Source organism: Leptopilina boulardi, unplaced genomic scaffold, assembly GCF_019393585.1.
Source record: "Leptopilina boulardi isolate dan_hultmark-lab unplaced genomic scaffold, ZJU_Lbou_2.1 LbouV2_221, whole genome shotgun sequence".
Lineage (NCBI taxonomy): Eukaryota > Metazoa > Arthropoda > Insecta > Hymenoptera > Figitidae > Leptopilina > Leptopilina boulardi.
Genome location: NW_026137776.1, coordinates 1,166,803 through 1,183,011, shown reverse-complemented (window position 1 = coordinate 1,183,011; position 16,209 = coordinate 1,166,803). Strand labels below are relative to the sequence as shown.

The window sequence follows — 16,209 nt, the reverse complement described above, 5'->3', positions numbered from 1 at the left end:
GACTGTATTTAAAAATAACAGAATATCGATGTCAAAGAATTGCCAATTGACTGAAAAATTATCAAGGTTATGTTTATCGTCGCGGTTTCCCGTACTCTGTACGCCATCTCTATAATAAAAAGCAAACTAAGTTGACGATCGGCAAAGTTGGGAAATCGCGACGATAAACATAACCTTAGTAATTTTTTGTTCAATTCTTCAATTGGCAATTCTTTGACATCGACATTCTATTATTTTTAAATACGGTCAAATAAATATTCTGTAAAATGTAATTTCGGACAAATGAAAATTCGAATAAATGTATTTTCTATTAAAAATCTTTTCTGATAGACGTCATTTCGGAAAAAAAAATTTCCGTCATTCCTTTGTTTCGAAATGTTGAAAATTCAATTAGACAGTAATTCGGTATAAATAAAAATCGGATACTTCCACTTTTTAGTAAAATAAACTTTCGGATCAACGTAAATTCGGAAAAATAAATATTCGGATGAATCTAGATTCTAAAAAATAAAATTTCGGTCAAAAATGAATTTGGAACAGTAAATTTTATGTTCATTGTAAAATGGGAGAAATAAATATTCTGCACGGAGAGAAATCTGCTGCGATTTGCGCATGAGCAAGTCCAAAGGAATATAGCATGGACACTTCCAAGCAAAAACCATAAGATTCCATCTGAATATCAGGTGAGACTCATACAATAATACCTCGCTCACTTAGGATTTTTGCTTGAAAGCGTCTGTTACTATATTCCTAAGGACATGCTCATGCGTAAATCGCACCAGATTTCTCTCCGTGTGGCAATTCTCATTTCGGACAAAAAAAGATTCTTGACAAAACTTAATTCGGACAACTGGTTTTCGATCAAATGGTCGCCTTCGGACAATTGGGTTTTATATATATGTTTTTCAATAGCCTCGCGATTTCTTAAACTATTTTTGAATTCTCCATAAAATCTTAGCTCAATCCATTATAAATTATTTACGAGAAAATTTACGGAGAATATTTACATATATAAAATTACAACAATCACATAACCTTAAATTTTTAATTTTCTTTTTATTTTCAGATTCAAAATTTTTGTTTCATAATGGTATACATATAGACAAACTAAAAATTGACAAATAATTGGAATCTAAATTTATTGCCAAATTTAAATTAACATTTTTATAGTTGAAAAAAAATAAGGAGTGCATTTGTTTATAATTAAAGGAGAGAATTTTGTAAAAACCCTGTATTGGGTTTATAATGAAATAAATTATTATTATTATTAATTAACATTTTTTATTTTTTCTTACAATTTATGTAATTTTTTATTCAATTTTTATTATGTATGCTCCTTTTTCTCTTTAAAATATTCTCATCTTCAATTCTGATTTTGTTTTATGGTTAAAAAAAATATAAAAAATACAATTTCTAATTTGTTTATTAAATTTTTGAACAAAATATTGTTAATAAAATTAAACGAACAGAATTATGAAAAATCTTTCGAAAAGTAAAATGAGCTATTGTTTGTAAACTTTTTAGTTTGAGGTTATGTTAATGGGTTAATTTTCCCATTGAAGATCTATGTAAAAATTGCATCAACTTTGACCTGCCCTTAAAGCAATTATTTTTCGCTTCAAATTCTTGTTTCTCTAGAAATTCTAAAATTTAATTTCTTTTTTGTAAATTGGCCCAATATTCTTAATTTTTCGCAAAATTTTCCTTCTAATTTTGGGGAATTTTTAAAATTCTTGATTTTCTTTTCAACACTATGACAACGAATCCTTAAATTATTTTTGAGTCCTCCATACAAAATTTTAGTTCAATCTGTTAAATTTATCAAATATTTTGCAAAAAAAAAAAAAAAACCTTTCTGATATTCGATAAAATTGTGAATTTATTAATTCTACATTCAATTCGGCAAATTCCAAAAGTGGAATTTGGTTTCTGGTTTGTTATCTTTTTAATTTCTTTCAATGATATGTAAAAAATTCTGCTTTTCTACATTATCGACATATGATAATAAAAGATTAATTCTGTTTATGACATTAATTAATTTCGATTTTTTTCAATCAATGTTATGGAGCGAATTTGACTTTGGATTCGTATTCAGTGCCCAAAAGTAGGTATAGAGAAGGCATAGTATAATCTGAGGGAAAAGACACTATTTTTTTTGTGGGGGTTTAATGAGACTAGAGTCCCCCTCCATGCAACTCGAAGTAGATATTGCTGTTGAGATACAGACAGTCCGTGTCTGTCATTTACTAAAAAACTATTCAAAAAAAATCTAAGTATAAAATTTACAATTTTTATTATTTTTTATCGGTAATTTTTTTGTAGGCTTTTTTCCTGATTCTGAACAATCAATCGTATGAATTTTTAAAAATTTTAATATTTTCAAAAAATAAAATTTCTAAAATGGTCAAAAAATGTTTTTTTTTAATTTCGATAATTCACGATAATTTTCGATCTCAAATAATGTCGCAGAAAAGAAATTGACACCCTTTAACAACATTAAGGAGGTTCAATCCATTAACATAACCTCAAAATAAAAAATTGTTTTTAACAACAAATAAAACTATAAATAAAACTATAAAATTGGATCTGTCGAATTTGGGTGTAATAAATTTTAAATATATTTTTAGTTGTGTTAAAAAACTACTTTTTAGTTTGAGGTTATGTTAATGGGTTGAACCTCCTTAATTTCTATGAGTTGAAATTTCACCGATCTCTCCCCTTAATTTTGTTGGGTTGAAATTTCGCCGATCCTTTTCCATAAAAAAATGAGATTTTATCATCTAAATACGAAGCTGAAGTACGCAACGTTTATGATAAACGATTTTTAAAAAAATAATTTTTTAAAATGAAAAATTCTATAATTTTTTGCCTAAAAAATATTTTTTTCTAATTTGTTAATTAATGAAAAATACAAAAAATATTTTTTACGCAAAAAATTATAGAATTTTTCATTTTAAAAAATTATTTTTTTAAAAATCGTTTATCATAAACGTTGCGTACTTCAGCTTTGTATCTAAATTAAAATTGTTAGAAACTCCGAATTTTCAGAAACGAAAGAAAATGTAATTTCTACAAATAAAAATTCTATTAATTATCAAAATGTCCAAAATGTATCTAATTGTAATTTTATCAAACACCAAAAAAAATTAAGATTTTGTCATTTTTGACATAAAAATATATAAATTGTAACTATTTAAGTTCTTATTCTTTACGAAATAAGTCACTTTTATATGATAAAACGAGAATAAAATTAATATCTATTCTTTATTATTAATTATTATCTTGGGTTAAGACAGTCAGCATGCGGGTCAAAAAAAAAAAAAACTGCAAACAATACGAGCAATGTAAACACAATGCAAAGATTTATTCAATCTTATATAGCTGCTCTTTGGTTTTTTAATCCTTGAAATCAAAAGGAATTCTTTATATTATTGTTATAGTTTAAAAAAATTAAGCGAAATAAAAAATAATTGTTTTTTAATGAATATTCGAGCAATGTGATTCGCAAACATAAAAAGAATATATATATATATATATATATATATTATTGTTAGTGGAAAACATTTTCTGTAAAAAAGAAAAAGAAAATGTCAACTAGCGAACCTTCATTTGACCGTCGCGAGGGGGAGTAATGCGAAATTGTCTTCTCTTCTTCTCAGGCTCTTTGTAGGTCTCGAAGAATTTAAATTTGTTTGAAATGTCGGAGGTCTCGACCTGCACCTCAGCAGTTGTGTCCGAACTGCGTACAACATCGTCCGAAACTTGACGGCCCATGAACGCCTTCTTACACACGTACACTTTTATGATATTGCTACGCAGTATTTGATTAGATACTTTTTTTTAAAAAAAAAGTATCTACTCATTAAAAGTTACCCCTTTAAAAATGTTAATAACTGGTAAAGGGCAGATTTATTAAATCGTACATTATTTCAAAAAGATAATATGCACATATTATCTGCATGAACATCTGCCCTCTTTTCAAAAAAATAAAAATTTTAGTAAATACAGCACGGTGCGCCAGAAATTGGTTTAAATAAAAATGAATTGGCACTTAAAAATTCTTTTTGATTATGATTCTTAGATGAATAACAAACATTTCTCAATAGTTTTTAAAATCAGTTTACGTGCCCGATTTAAATAAAATTGAGTTTTTATATAAAAACAGTGTTTTATGGGGAATCAGAATTTATTTAATCTAATAAATACTGTAATAAATGATAAAATAATTACTTATTTTTAATTTTACATATAAATAATTATATTGCTGTAGTGTTTGTGTCCGATTTTAAAAAATTAAATTATAATGTTAAAAGAACGATTTTAAGAGTGACAAAATTTATTTAAGAAAGTCGAATGATCTCTGAAATTTTTTGGCAAGAAGAGACCTTTAATTATCGCTCTATAAAAACGGCACTAAACGTGAAAATGATAAACATTGATTTTAAAATACTTTCTTCTCGAAAGACGGACACTTTTTACAAAAGCAGCTAGAGATCCTTATCTTATATAAATTTCCTAAATCCTAAAGATTATACGAATCCATACAAAAACACGATTGCAAAACGAAAAGTAATATAATGAGGGGTTCATTACCTCCTGCCGCCGTCAGATGGCAGCAGCATGCAGGGCGCACAAAGTCGCAGCTGTTATTAGATTACTTTTCTACTTTTTGTTTTGCAACCATGTTTTTCTATGGATTCGTATAGTCTTTTGGATTTAGGAAATTTATAAGATGAGGATTTTGGCTGATTTTGTTAAAAGTGTTCGTGTTTCGAGAAAAAAGTATTTTAAAATCAATACTATTTCACATTCAGAGCGATAATTAAAGCTCTCTTTTTGCCAAAGAATTTCAGATACCGTTCGACACTCTTAATGCATAAATATAAAAACGAAACAAGAAAATAACTTCATTGTTAATAAATTTATATGAATCCAAATCTAAAACATCTATTATCTATACGCATATCAGTATACATTAAATAAATTCTGGTTCCTCATAAAATACTATTTTTAAATATTGAAAACTCAATTTGTTTTAAATTGGGCACGTAACCTGATTTTAACCAATTTTTTTTCCATTTTTACACATTTTCCCTAAATTGTAACAAAAAAACTAAAATTTCTACTCTATGGAAATTTCTTATATATATTTTTTCAGTTCATTTGTAATGAGGCACTTTTGTGTTTTTTGAAAGTATAATACATTTCAAACATTTTTTTTTTTTATAGTTTTTAAAGATTTTTTAAATCTTTAGTTCGTATAATCATCGTTTTCGATGAAATTCACATATTAGAAAAAAATCTCATCTATTGAGATTAAATTTTCTTTTATCATAAAAAAAAATGAGGGAAAAACTTACATCTCTGGCTCTTCGTGGTGTTTCTGTCGTAGTTTTGGGATTTACAGGTGTAACCGGTCTTCCAGTTTTTGCTGCTGAAGCATCCAATTCCAAGAATAGTGATCGTGACTTACGACTAATACCTATTTTAAATAAAATTTTTTTTTAGAAAAATTAAACTTTTGTTTAAACTAAATTTGTTAAAAATATTTTTTAACTACATCTAGAATGTTCTCCAGCTAATATTTAAAAAAAAACAATTTAATTTTTTTTTAAAAAAACCAAATGTTTCTCTAATTAATTAATTAATTAAATAATCCAAATTCAAGCATTGAATTTTCTAAATATAAATTAGCAAAAAATTTTACTTATTTGAAACAGAAACTGACTTTTTGCTTATGAAATAATTAAATTCGGACGCATAAATATTCCCCCCATTAAATTTGATGGAATTTCTATCGCTTCAAAATTAATAAGCTTGAATTTCTATGTTACCGAATTTTATAAAATAGAATTTATATATTAAATTGAATTTTCATATTTAAAATTTTCTATTTAACTGAATTCATAAGTAAAAGAATTTTTTTTAGCCGAACTTTCATAAAACAGATTTTCTAGTTGACCGAATTGAATATAAAATTTCTACTTAGCCGAATTTTTAAATAGAAGAATTTACATTTTATCGAAACTTTATTTGTCGATAGTTTCATTTGTACGAATTGTCATTTTTGAGAGAATTATCAAATGATCTAATTTTCATTTGACCGAAATTGCAAATGTCCGAAAAAATATCCGAAAAGTTTTGGCGCGAATTTTAAAATTAACCAATCAGTAATAATAATCAAGAAAATTGTGATTGATTAATTTTAAAATTCGTGCCAAAACTTTTCGGATATTTGTTCGGACATTTGCAATTTCGATCAAATGAAAATTTGGCGTTTCAAAATTTCTGTCAAATTGACAATTTGTATACAAATAAAAATTCTGGCAAATCAAGTTTTGGAAAAATTAGAATTCTGGTATTTAAAAATTCGGCTGTCAAAATTCTGTCAAATGAAAATTCAGTTTAATAAAAGTTCTATGAAATAAAAATTCTTTTAAATGTGAATTGAGTTAAATGAAAATTAAATTAAAAACAATTAGGTTAATTAAAAATTTTGTATTATGGAAATTTTGTAGAATATAAATTCTGTTCAATAGAAATTGTATTAAATGAAAATTCGGGCAACTGGAAAATCTGTTTTATGAGAGTTCGGTTAAATAAAAAATTTCTTTACTTATGAATTCAATTAAATAAAAATTGTTAAATTCTTAAATACAAATTTATAAATTTGTTGCTACATTTAAAACACATATAAAGAAATATTTGAATTTGAAAATAAAAATTAAACCTTTATAATACTAATTAAAAAAATTTTCTTTTCTTAGTACGGTCCTGATTATTGATCTTAATATTAATATTTTATTCCTTATCGTTCAATATTCCAATAATGGAAGTTTTTTATAATAAATAAATTAATTTATTTTAATAAATTAATTAATTTTATAATTAATAAATTAACTAATTTATCAGAAAGTATTGAGATTTCCATTTTCGCAAAATTAAAGAAAAAATAATTTTATTTGAGCGCCACTTTTGACAAAAATAGAAATTTCTTTAATAAAAGGTAAAAAAAAAAATTGAACAATTTTACCTGCTGCTATAACTTCCTCGTCTGGTTTCTCTTTGTTTTCGTTAACATCATCCGATGCTGGAATTGACTCGCCTCTTTCGAATTTTTCTTTGATTGAACGTGCATTTGTTGCATGTTGTATTTCTTCAACTGCATTTACTTTTGTTATACGTTCACTATCTGCTACTGCTTGTTGATATAATTCTTTCATTTTCCCTTGCTTGCCCTGAACATTAAAAATACATAAAAATTAATAATAATCAAATAAAAATGTATCTACTCTGTAAAATTATATTTTATTCATCCAGAGAAATTTTTTATTCAAATCAAATATAATTAAAAATTAATTTAATAAAAATTAAGAATTAAAACAAAAATTCGCTGAATATTAACTTGATTCAAATAAAAGTTTAATTTGGCACAAGTAAAATTTTATTTAAAACATATAAAACATTTTTTTCACACCAAATAAAATTGATTTAAAACCAAGTAAGTATTTATTTAGCTTTGAGACAAAAATATATTTTTTTTCCTCTTAGATGTATAAAGAACTGGTTAAAATTGATTGAATATTCACCATAAAAAGTCTTGATCGAATGCCCGCAATCTCTTCTTTCCTTGCCTCTCTTTGGGACTCGCGTCTTCCTTGTTGACTCGTTGTTTCCCATCGATTTTTCATATCATCCATTTTTGTAAAGCTAATGGGTCGCTCTCGAGCTCCTCGTTTTGCCCTCACGATTTCTGTATCGACTTCTAAAATATTATAAACAAATAAAAAATGTTATTGACCGAAATATGATGATTATAATTATAATAAATTTAATGTTTTATAAATCTAAAGTTCCATTTTTCTAAAAAAAAATTAATTTAATGTAAAAGCTTGAAATAGGTAGTATCAAAATTTACCATTTGCCACAAGTGTAATTTTTAAAAATTGATTCTTAAATAAATAAATTTGAAAACATTCTTCAGACAAATTAAAAAGCAAATAAATTATTTTCAAAACAGTTTCTCACAACTTTTTTTAAGTTTTTTTTTTTGCTATTTGTAATAATAAATTTGTATTTTTTACATTAAACGCAAACATTTTTTTTAAAACATTATTCAAAAAATTCGATAAAGAAAAAAAATACTAGTTCCTATACACAAAATTTGTAATTAAAATCAGAACAATATAAAAAATTTACCTGTTATTACTTAATAATTTATATGAAATTATTAAATAAATGACACTTAAACGATAAAGTTAAGTTAATTTTTTTTTCGTCAGATGGATATTTAAAAAAAGTACAATTTTTTACAATTTTCTAAAAAATTGTAAATTTCTCCAAAAATTATTGTTTTTTTAATGTTCTTGAAATTATTTTAATATTATGTACTATTTTTTTTGTATGAAATTAAAGTTATTTACAAATTGGTTCGAAATTCTTATTTTTTTCTTTACAAATTCACATTTTGTTTTCAAAAATTTTTTAAATCCCTAAAATGTCTATTCTTTTATAATTCCTATTTATTATTCACTTTATTAAACTGCACAAAAATTCTCAATTTTTTCCCCACAAATTCACATTTTATTTTGAGAATTTGAAAAAATTCTCCATTTCTCCTCATTAAAAACAAGAAAGTTTTATTAATAAATATAAATAAATTTACAAAACTATTATGAAGAAAAAACATAAAATATTTTTTGTAAAAAAGAAAAATTAATCACCTTTAAAAACAAAACACGTATTTAAAAAAATAAATAAAAAATTATAACAAAAAAATTTTTCAAAATTAGAAAGACAAGTGAATATATAAATAATAATTTTCACAAGCACAAGACGATACAACGACACTCAATGATCAACTGACAATAATATTAAAGTCACAATTGTCGGTTCAGTTAATTTGAAAATAAAAACAATTGAATGACAAGTCAGAGACATTATACACAATAAAATCTTGTTAAAAATAAGCGAAAGTTCGTTGAGAGAAAACATGGAAATTAAAAAAAAAAATATAAATAAAAATAAATTTCTTTGTTAAAAAAAGATGAAAAATAAAATTTCAGGCCTCGGATTGATTTTAAAGTGCAAAAAAGTCGTTTTAGTCGATTTACATTAGAAGAAAAAGAAATAGAAAAAGTCGATTTTTTTAAACTTTAATAAATTTCAGTAAATATATTATTTCTATTAACCATTGTTATTAGATGTTAAAAATAAATTTTAATAATTCCTTAATAACAATAAGTGCATTGAAATTTAACAAGAATTTTTATTTAGATAATATTTCAAAATTTATCAGAGACAAATTTTCAATAATTTCAAAAATTTTAAATTTAAAAAAAAAAATACGAAAGTTACTTTTTTTGAAAAAAATTTTCAAACCTAATTTATGCAAATTATTTATAAATTCAAAATTTTATCAAACTTTAATTTAATTAATTTAAAAAATTTAATAAATAATTTAATTTTAAATGTAGTGAATTATTAATTTAGCGAAGAATTTTAGATAATTTTTAAAATAATTGAGCTTTGGAAGAGTTAGTTTGACATAAAAAAGTAATAAGTATTTTATTTTTAATTTAATAAATTAATTAATTTAAAATTTTTATTTTGTAAAAATAAGTAGAAAATGTCGATTTTATGATTTTATTATTTTATTATTAATTAAATAAATATTTTATTTCTATTAACTATTGTTATTACATTTAAAAAATAAATTTTAATAATTCCTTAATAAGAATAATCGAATAGGAATTTATCAAAAAAATTTTTTTACATAAAATTTTAAAATTGAACTTGGAAAAATTTTCAAGAATTTAAAAAATTTTTAATTATATAGAAATAGAATCGATCCACTGAAAATTATCTGAGAATGGTTGATAATGTATTTTTTAAGAAAGAAAAAAAAAGTAGAAGATTTTTTTCAATTTTTTGTAATTCTATTTTATTATTAATAAAATAATCTTTATAGTTTCTGATAAGTACATCTTAGTTGCCGAAACGTTAATTTAAAACATTTACCGAGTGATAAATAAAATTTTTATTATATATTACATCATTTTTAATGTATAATTAGGAAAATGTTTAGTATAAGTGAAGAAATTTTTGTTTCTTGAAGACGTTTAGACACCTTGAATTATGTACGAAGAAATTAATAAATTATGAAAAACATTGAAAATAGGATATTATTTTTTAATAGAATTTCTTTTTTTTATTTTATAAAGTTATTTAAATTTGAAAAAAGAAACTAAAAAATTCTTTTTTCTTCAATTCTTGTTTCTGTAATTTTTATATTTTTCTAAAAATTATTAAATTATTTACCTTCTGTCTCTTCTTCCTCGATTTCCTCTTCACTCGCGCTACTTTCTTCATATGGTATTCCATTGAGTGATTCATCAGCAACTCCAATATCCATACCTTTCGCTTGGAATCTGCAAAAATTATTTTAATTAGCTCATATGTTAATACTAAAAAAAAAATAACTAAATTTTTAAAACTTTTTAAACTATTTAATAATAAATAGAAAATTAAATTGACTTGTAAGAAAAAGAAAAAATGTAAATATCTTGGAAATCATGTGTGTGTGTGGATATGTAATGATGAAAGTGACAATTTTTTCTACACATTCAAGATAAATTAGTTTGTGAGAACACAAAATTACGGTAGTTGACATACTATACATTGCTTTTGCCGTAAGTGATGATATGTTAAAATTACTTCTCATTGTACTAATTAACCAAAGTAAAGTTACCATTGTTCGTGATTATAAAAAGAGTGAAATTTATTCTTTTCAAGTGTAAATTGTTTGGATATTCTTTACTAGGACAGAGAAATTAGAGTAAATAGTTCAACTGAGAAAAAGTCATTTTTATTAGTTTTGAACTTTACTAATGAGAAAGAGAAAATCACATTTCTGCCAGTTTTCATTATTAGTGGTAAACAATTAAAAATGTTTTTTTTCTTAAAATACAAATATAAAGATATATTTTTAATTTTCTATTTGTATAATTAACGATTTTAATTTAAATTATTTTTTTGTCCAAAAAAATGTTTCTCGATCAATAATTTGTACGCAAAAAAATATTAGATAATTGAAAATCATTTTTTTTCAATAAAAGTTCACCGACTTTAAACAATTATATTTTAATAACAAATAACAAACTACTTTTGATAAAATTATTTATTGCCCAAAAACAAGATAAATATCTATTTTTAAGAGATTAATTTTATTTTTTTGATAACTGATAATTTTCATAGAATTTTGAAAAAAAAAAAAAAAAAAAAAAAAAATAGGAAGCAAAATTTCAGTATTGGAATTACAATGAAATAACCACAATCCTTAAATTGTTCGAAGAATCGTATATTGTACCTTGAACTTTTACCGTTGCATACTTACTTGGCCAATTTACTGAGAATGCTGGGCGATCTTTTTACTGCCACTTGAGAGGGTGACCTTTCGATGTCATTTGTGGTTTCGGTTGACGCTTTTTCAAACACTTGAAACCGCGATTTAACGTTCAATGTGGAAAGCTCCTCCAATCCGAGGTCTGGTTTGTCAGATGCTAAGAAAACAAAAAAAAAATGAATTAGCAATTTTTTTTCACTATTTTTCTTCAAAATATCATCGAACACATTTAGAAGCTGTTAGCAATGTCGGATTTCAAAAATTCACTACTAGTCTCTAAAAAAAAGTTATTAATTATTATTTATTACAAATTATTTGTTCATTTCATTGATAAAATTATTAAAATCATTGCTCTGCATTAAAATAATGATTTTTTTTTAATTATTATTAAAAAAAATGCTTGTTAGACGAAAATTTAAAAAATGCACAAAATTAGTGTATAATTTTTGTTGACAAAACTTACAAACTAAAAATAAACAATATTATGTAAAAACATGCTATAAAAAAAAATTAACAGGTCTTTTGTTTTCGTTATTAATTGAATAATAATTTAATGCGCTGTTAAGTGAAAAAACATTTTTAAAACGATTAAATAAGATTAAAAGTTAAAATTAATAATTTATATTGCAAGCGATTGTTAGAACGATGAAAAAGAAATAAATAAAAAAAAACACGTTTTGCAGGGCACTCGATCAATTTACCTCTAACCACATCGGGTGGCAATTCTTTCGGCTCGTTCTCGCGAATTATCATTTCCGGCTTTCGAGGTCGCACTATGGAGTTTAAAATAAGCACATATTTTCATTTTAAATAAAGTTAATTGATAGACTGAAAAATAATTTATTTTATTCTAGTTAATCTATTGACTATTATGAAATAAATATTTTTTTGAACCGAATAAATTTTATTTGAATTAAATAAAATTTGAACTAATAATTACTGTATTTGAAAGAATAATTACAAAACAAATACCATTCAATTCAAATAATAATTATTTAATACAAATATTCATTTAATAATAGTCAAGTAACCGATTATTTGAATAAAATAAATTTTCTTCAGTATTAGAAGAATCAAAATATTATTATTCTATATATATATATATATATTTTGACATCATCCGTGGAACATGTGATGCGATTTTATAAATGTTTTTTCAAAAAAATTTCCGAGAGATTAAAATAAAATTTTAAATTAAATATTTATAATTTCAAAATAATTTTAAAAATATTAAAATCACTTGGGAAATAAATCTCAAATTTCAAGGGAAAATTAAAAATTTGTTTAAAAGTGTTTTTTTGTGTATATTTATAAATTGAAATAATTATTTGAAACTTATCCAAATTTTAAAAAAGAGCTAAAATTAAAATATTGTAATTTCTTCTATTTTTTTCAAACAAGTATATTTATAACTTGCATAAGTGAATGCAAATTTTCACAATTTATATTGAATTATGAATCATTTCTAAATTATAAATATATATAGAAATTTCTCATATTGCATCTTATTATAAAATAAAGGTGTAAATTTATGTAGAAACTAACGAAAATATATTTAGAAAGCTGTTCAAAATATTACATGAATTTTGTTATTTGAAATTTAAAATCAAAGGTTAAATATCATTTTTTTTTAATATAAGAAATGTTGCAATAATAATTTTTCAAAGAAAATAATATTAATAATCTTTTCAAAAATTATGTTTAATTAATCATGAAAATTTACGTTTTATAAGTTGTATATTAAATAATACAATTCATTTACGTCTTGATTATTTATTTTTTATAAAAATCATTTTTATAATCGATAGTATTTTGATAAAAGGAAAAAATAAAATAAAATATGCAGCAGATTTATGATTGTGTTATTACTGCAGAACAATATAATCTTCTTTTATGGTAGCAAATTATGTCATATTTCCAACTTTATTTCTTATCTAAAGTGATCGATCATCAGACTAATAAACGGTTTTTTTTTGTCATTTGAACTTTCTTTTACAAATTTTTCCACGTATTTGATTATTATTTTTGAATTTTTTACTTTTCTAAATCAACTACAATAATTATAAAACAAAATATATGTCATATTATGATTTAGTGCTAAATTTGTCCGCAAAATTTAATTTTTAAAATCCCCTAACATTTCCCTATTTAATTTTTCTTGAAATTTTTTAATTTATTTCGATTTGGATTCTTCATAGTAAAATCTTGACATTTTAATTTGTGGTTTTTTTGAAGAAAAAAAAATTGCCTGACTTTTGAAAATTTTTTTCCTGATTTTTGTTTTCAATTAAAATAAAAGAAAAAGATTTTGTACTATTGAAAATTCAACAAGTTATTTTCAACACTTAAGTCTAATCTCAAAAATGAAAAAAAAGTGAACTTAAAAATTTCTAAAAAAAGTGTAAATTTTTTAAAATTCGATTAAGAAGTTCACAATGTTTATGATCAACGATTTATAAATATTTTTTTTTAAATTATTTTGAATTAAAGTTTTTAAGAATTTTCGTCTAAAAAATATTTCTTGTAATGTTTATAGATAAATATAAATAAATAATAAATAAATGATAAATAGTAAATAAACAAATTGTAAAAAAACATATTTTTAGACAAAATTTTTTTATTTTTTTTTATGAACGTTGTGGACTTTAGCATTGTTTAAAATTTTTGAAAAAAAATTTTTAATAATAAGAATTCTATTTTCTTAATTTGCAGTAAAAAATTTAACTAATTGAACATACTGACTAATTTTTTTGTCAAGAATTAGTTAAATTTTATTAATCGATTAGGAAATAAGAATTTTTTCCCTTAATTCATTGGATAAAATTAATTCATTAAAAAAAATTTAATTTTTCTGAAATTACGCTGAATAAAAAATTCAAATAATCAGTTCCTTAACTTTTATCAAATAAATATTTATTTTTATTAAATAATTACGAAGCTGAAGTAACGTAACGTTTATAATAAACAATTTTTAAATAAATAATTTTTTTAAATGAAAAATTCTATAATTCTTTTCCTAAAAAAATATTTCCTGTATTTTTTATTAATCAACAAATTATAAAAAGAAAATATTTTTTTAGATAAACAATTTTATAATTTTCCGTGTTAAGTAAAAATTTGATTTCTAATCTGATCATAATTTTAAAAAGAAAAAAATTTTTTTCACATTTTATTTCAACCTAATGAAATGTAGTTCCATGTTAAAAAATTTTTTTATATATAATTTTTGTTTATATTAAATTTTTTATAGAGAAAAATTATTTAAAATTTCTTTTTTTTGTTACAGGTGACACATAAATTAACTTACCAGGTTGATCTGACTCTTCGACTGGTTTAGGTAAAAAGAGTTCTTTAAAGTGAGCTTTGCAGTAAAGTGTACTTTCGTGGCTTTGATAATTGTCAACGCTAAGTTGTTTACTACATTGAACACATCGGAAACAATTCTTGTGCCAAACTAATCCTTCAGCCTTGGTTTGTTCCATTTGAAATACAACTTTCCCACAACTACGACAATTTGGATTTGCATCACCGTTTTGGCCTACCTGTAATTTAAAAAAAAAAATATTTATATATATATATAAACCATCATTATAATCAAGCTGACAATATTATTGACGATTTGTCTTCTTTCCTAGAATATTCAAGTCATTTTATTATTTCCATAAAGCAAAAACCAGTTTTCAACGGGACACCGCGTTTCATCTCTCATACATGCAAAAAGGATAAACAGCTTACAAACTTTCGTCCTTTCTTATCCGCATTTGTTTTTCACTTGTAAATAACATACGAGAAACGGTGCATTCAGGCAGACTTATAAATCGACGACGAGTTTGTCGAGTGTCAGTCCTCGATGAATATTTCCAGTAAAACAACATCAGATTTACACATTCAAAGGAGATTATCTTTCTTTTCATTGTCAATTATAACTGTCTGATTTATTTAATATAATGGCGTAAAAAATTACGTTCTTTTATTTTTTAGAAAGTTTATAAATATAAGGGGTAATTTTTATATTCCGGACACCCTAAATTTTTTTTTTAATTACACTTTTTTTTATTTAAAAAAATTGAGATTAAAAAATTATTCAGAAGGCCCGGAACATAAAAATCACCCTGTATATTGTAATGATCCTTATTGGTAAAAAAAATGTCTTTCATTCTTTCGGAAAAAATATATTAAAAATTTTCTTTCACTTTTGAAAATTCGTCATAGAAAAAATTTGTAATTTTTTTTTAAAATTACTTTACAACACCAAAATATATGAATTAAATAAACTAAATTTTTAAATAACAGAATTTTTACTTAACTGAAATTTCAATTGACTGAATTTTTTTCTAATGGAAAATTATATTTTACTTTAATAATAATTTTTATTTATTCACTTTTTTATATTTACAAACATATAATTCCAACAAAATAACAAACATTTTATGAAAATTTTCATTTAAAAATATTTCTAATTGATAATTAATTAATTTCGACTAAGACGAATTTTTGAATTCCATTTTCCCAAATCTTTATTTAAGCAAATTTATTAAAATTGTTATTTGATAAAATTTTTAAAACGTCGAAATTTTGTATTTGACAAAACTTTTCAAATTCCTGAATGTAAAAATTCAACAAAAAGATTTCGGCAAGAATTTAAAAATTGTTCCGAATTTCAAAAAAAAAAAATAAAAATTTATTTTTATTAAAAATTTGAAGTTTGAAAAAAATTGAAATTCTGCTAAATGAAAATTCGGTTTTATTAAAAAATTTTTTCAATGAAAATTGAATTAAATATAAAAATTCTGCTTAATGAAAAA

The 16,209-nt window shown here is 22.9% G+C and overlaps 1 protein-coding gene across 18 annotated transcripts in view; it reads right to left on the bottom strand.

The window, feature by feature from the left end:
• The window catches only part of LOC127279649 (LIM domain and actin-binding protein 1), a 109,136-nt gene that overhangs the window by 12,484 nt on the left and 80,443 nt on the right, over positions 1 to 16,209 (bottom strand). For 15 of the 18 annotated variants that reach the window (XM_051302139.1, XM_051302155.1, XM_051302136.1 and 12 more), the window contains 8 exons: positions 14,712 to 14,946; positions 12,106 to 12,177; positions 11,396 to 11,561; positions 10,321 to 10,430; positions 7,590 to 7,765; positions 7,034 to 7,238; positions 5,361 to 5,482; positions 3,604 to 3,783 (listed from right to left, as the gene is read on the bottom strand). In XM_051302139.1, coding sequence (XP_051158096.1) covers positions 3,604 to 3,783; positions 5,361 to 5,482; positions 7,034 to 7,238; positions 7,590 to 7,765; positions 10,321 to 10,430; positions 11,396 to 11,561; positions 12,106 to 12,177; positions 14,712 to 14,946 — 1,266 coding nt within the window. The remainder of the gene's footprint in view (positions 1 to 3,603; positions 3,784 to 5,360; positions 5,483 to 7,033; positions 7,239 to 7,589; positions 7,766 to 10,320; positions 10,431 to 11,395; positions 11,562 to 12,105; positions 12,178 to 14,711; positions 14,947 to 16,209) is intronic. The other 3 variants (XM_051302138.1, XM_051302144.1, XM_051302140.1) reach the window with 3 other exon arrangements.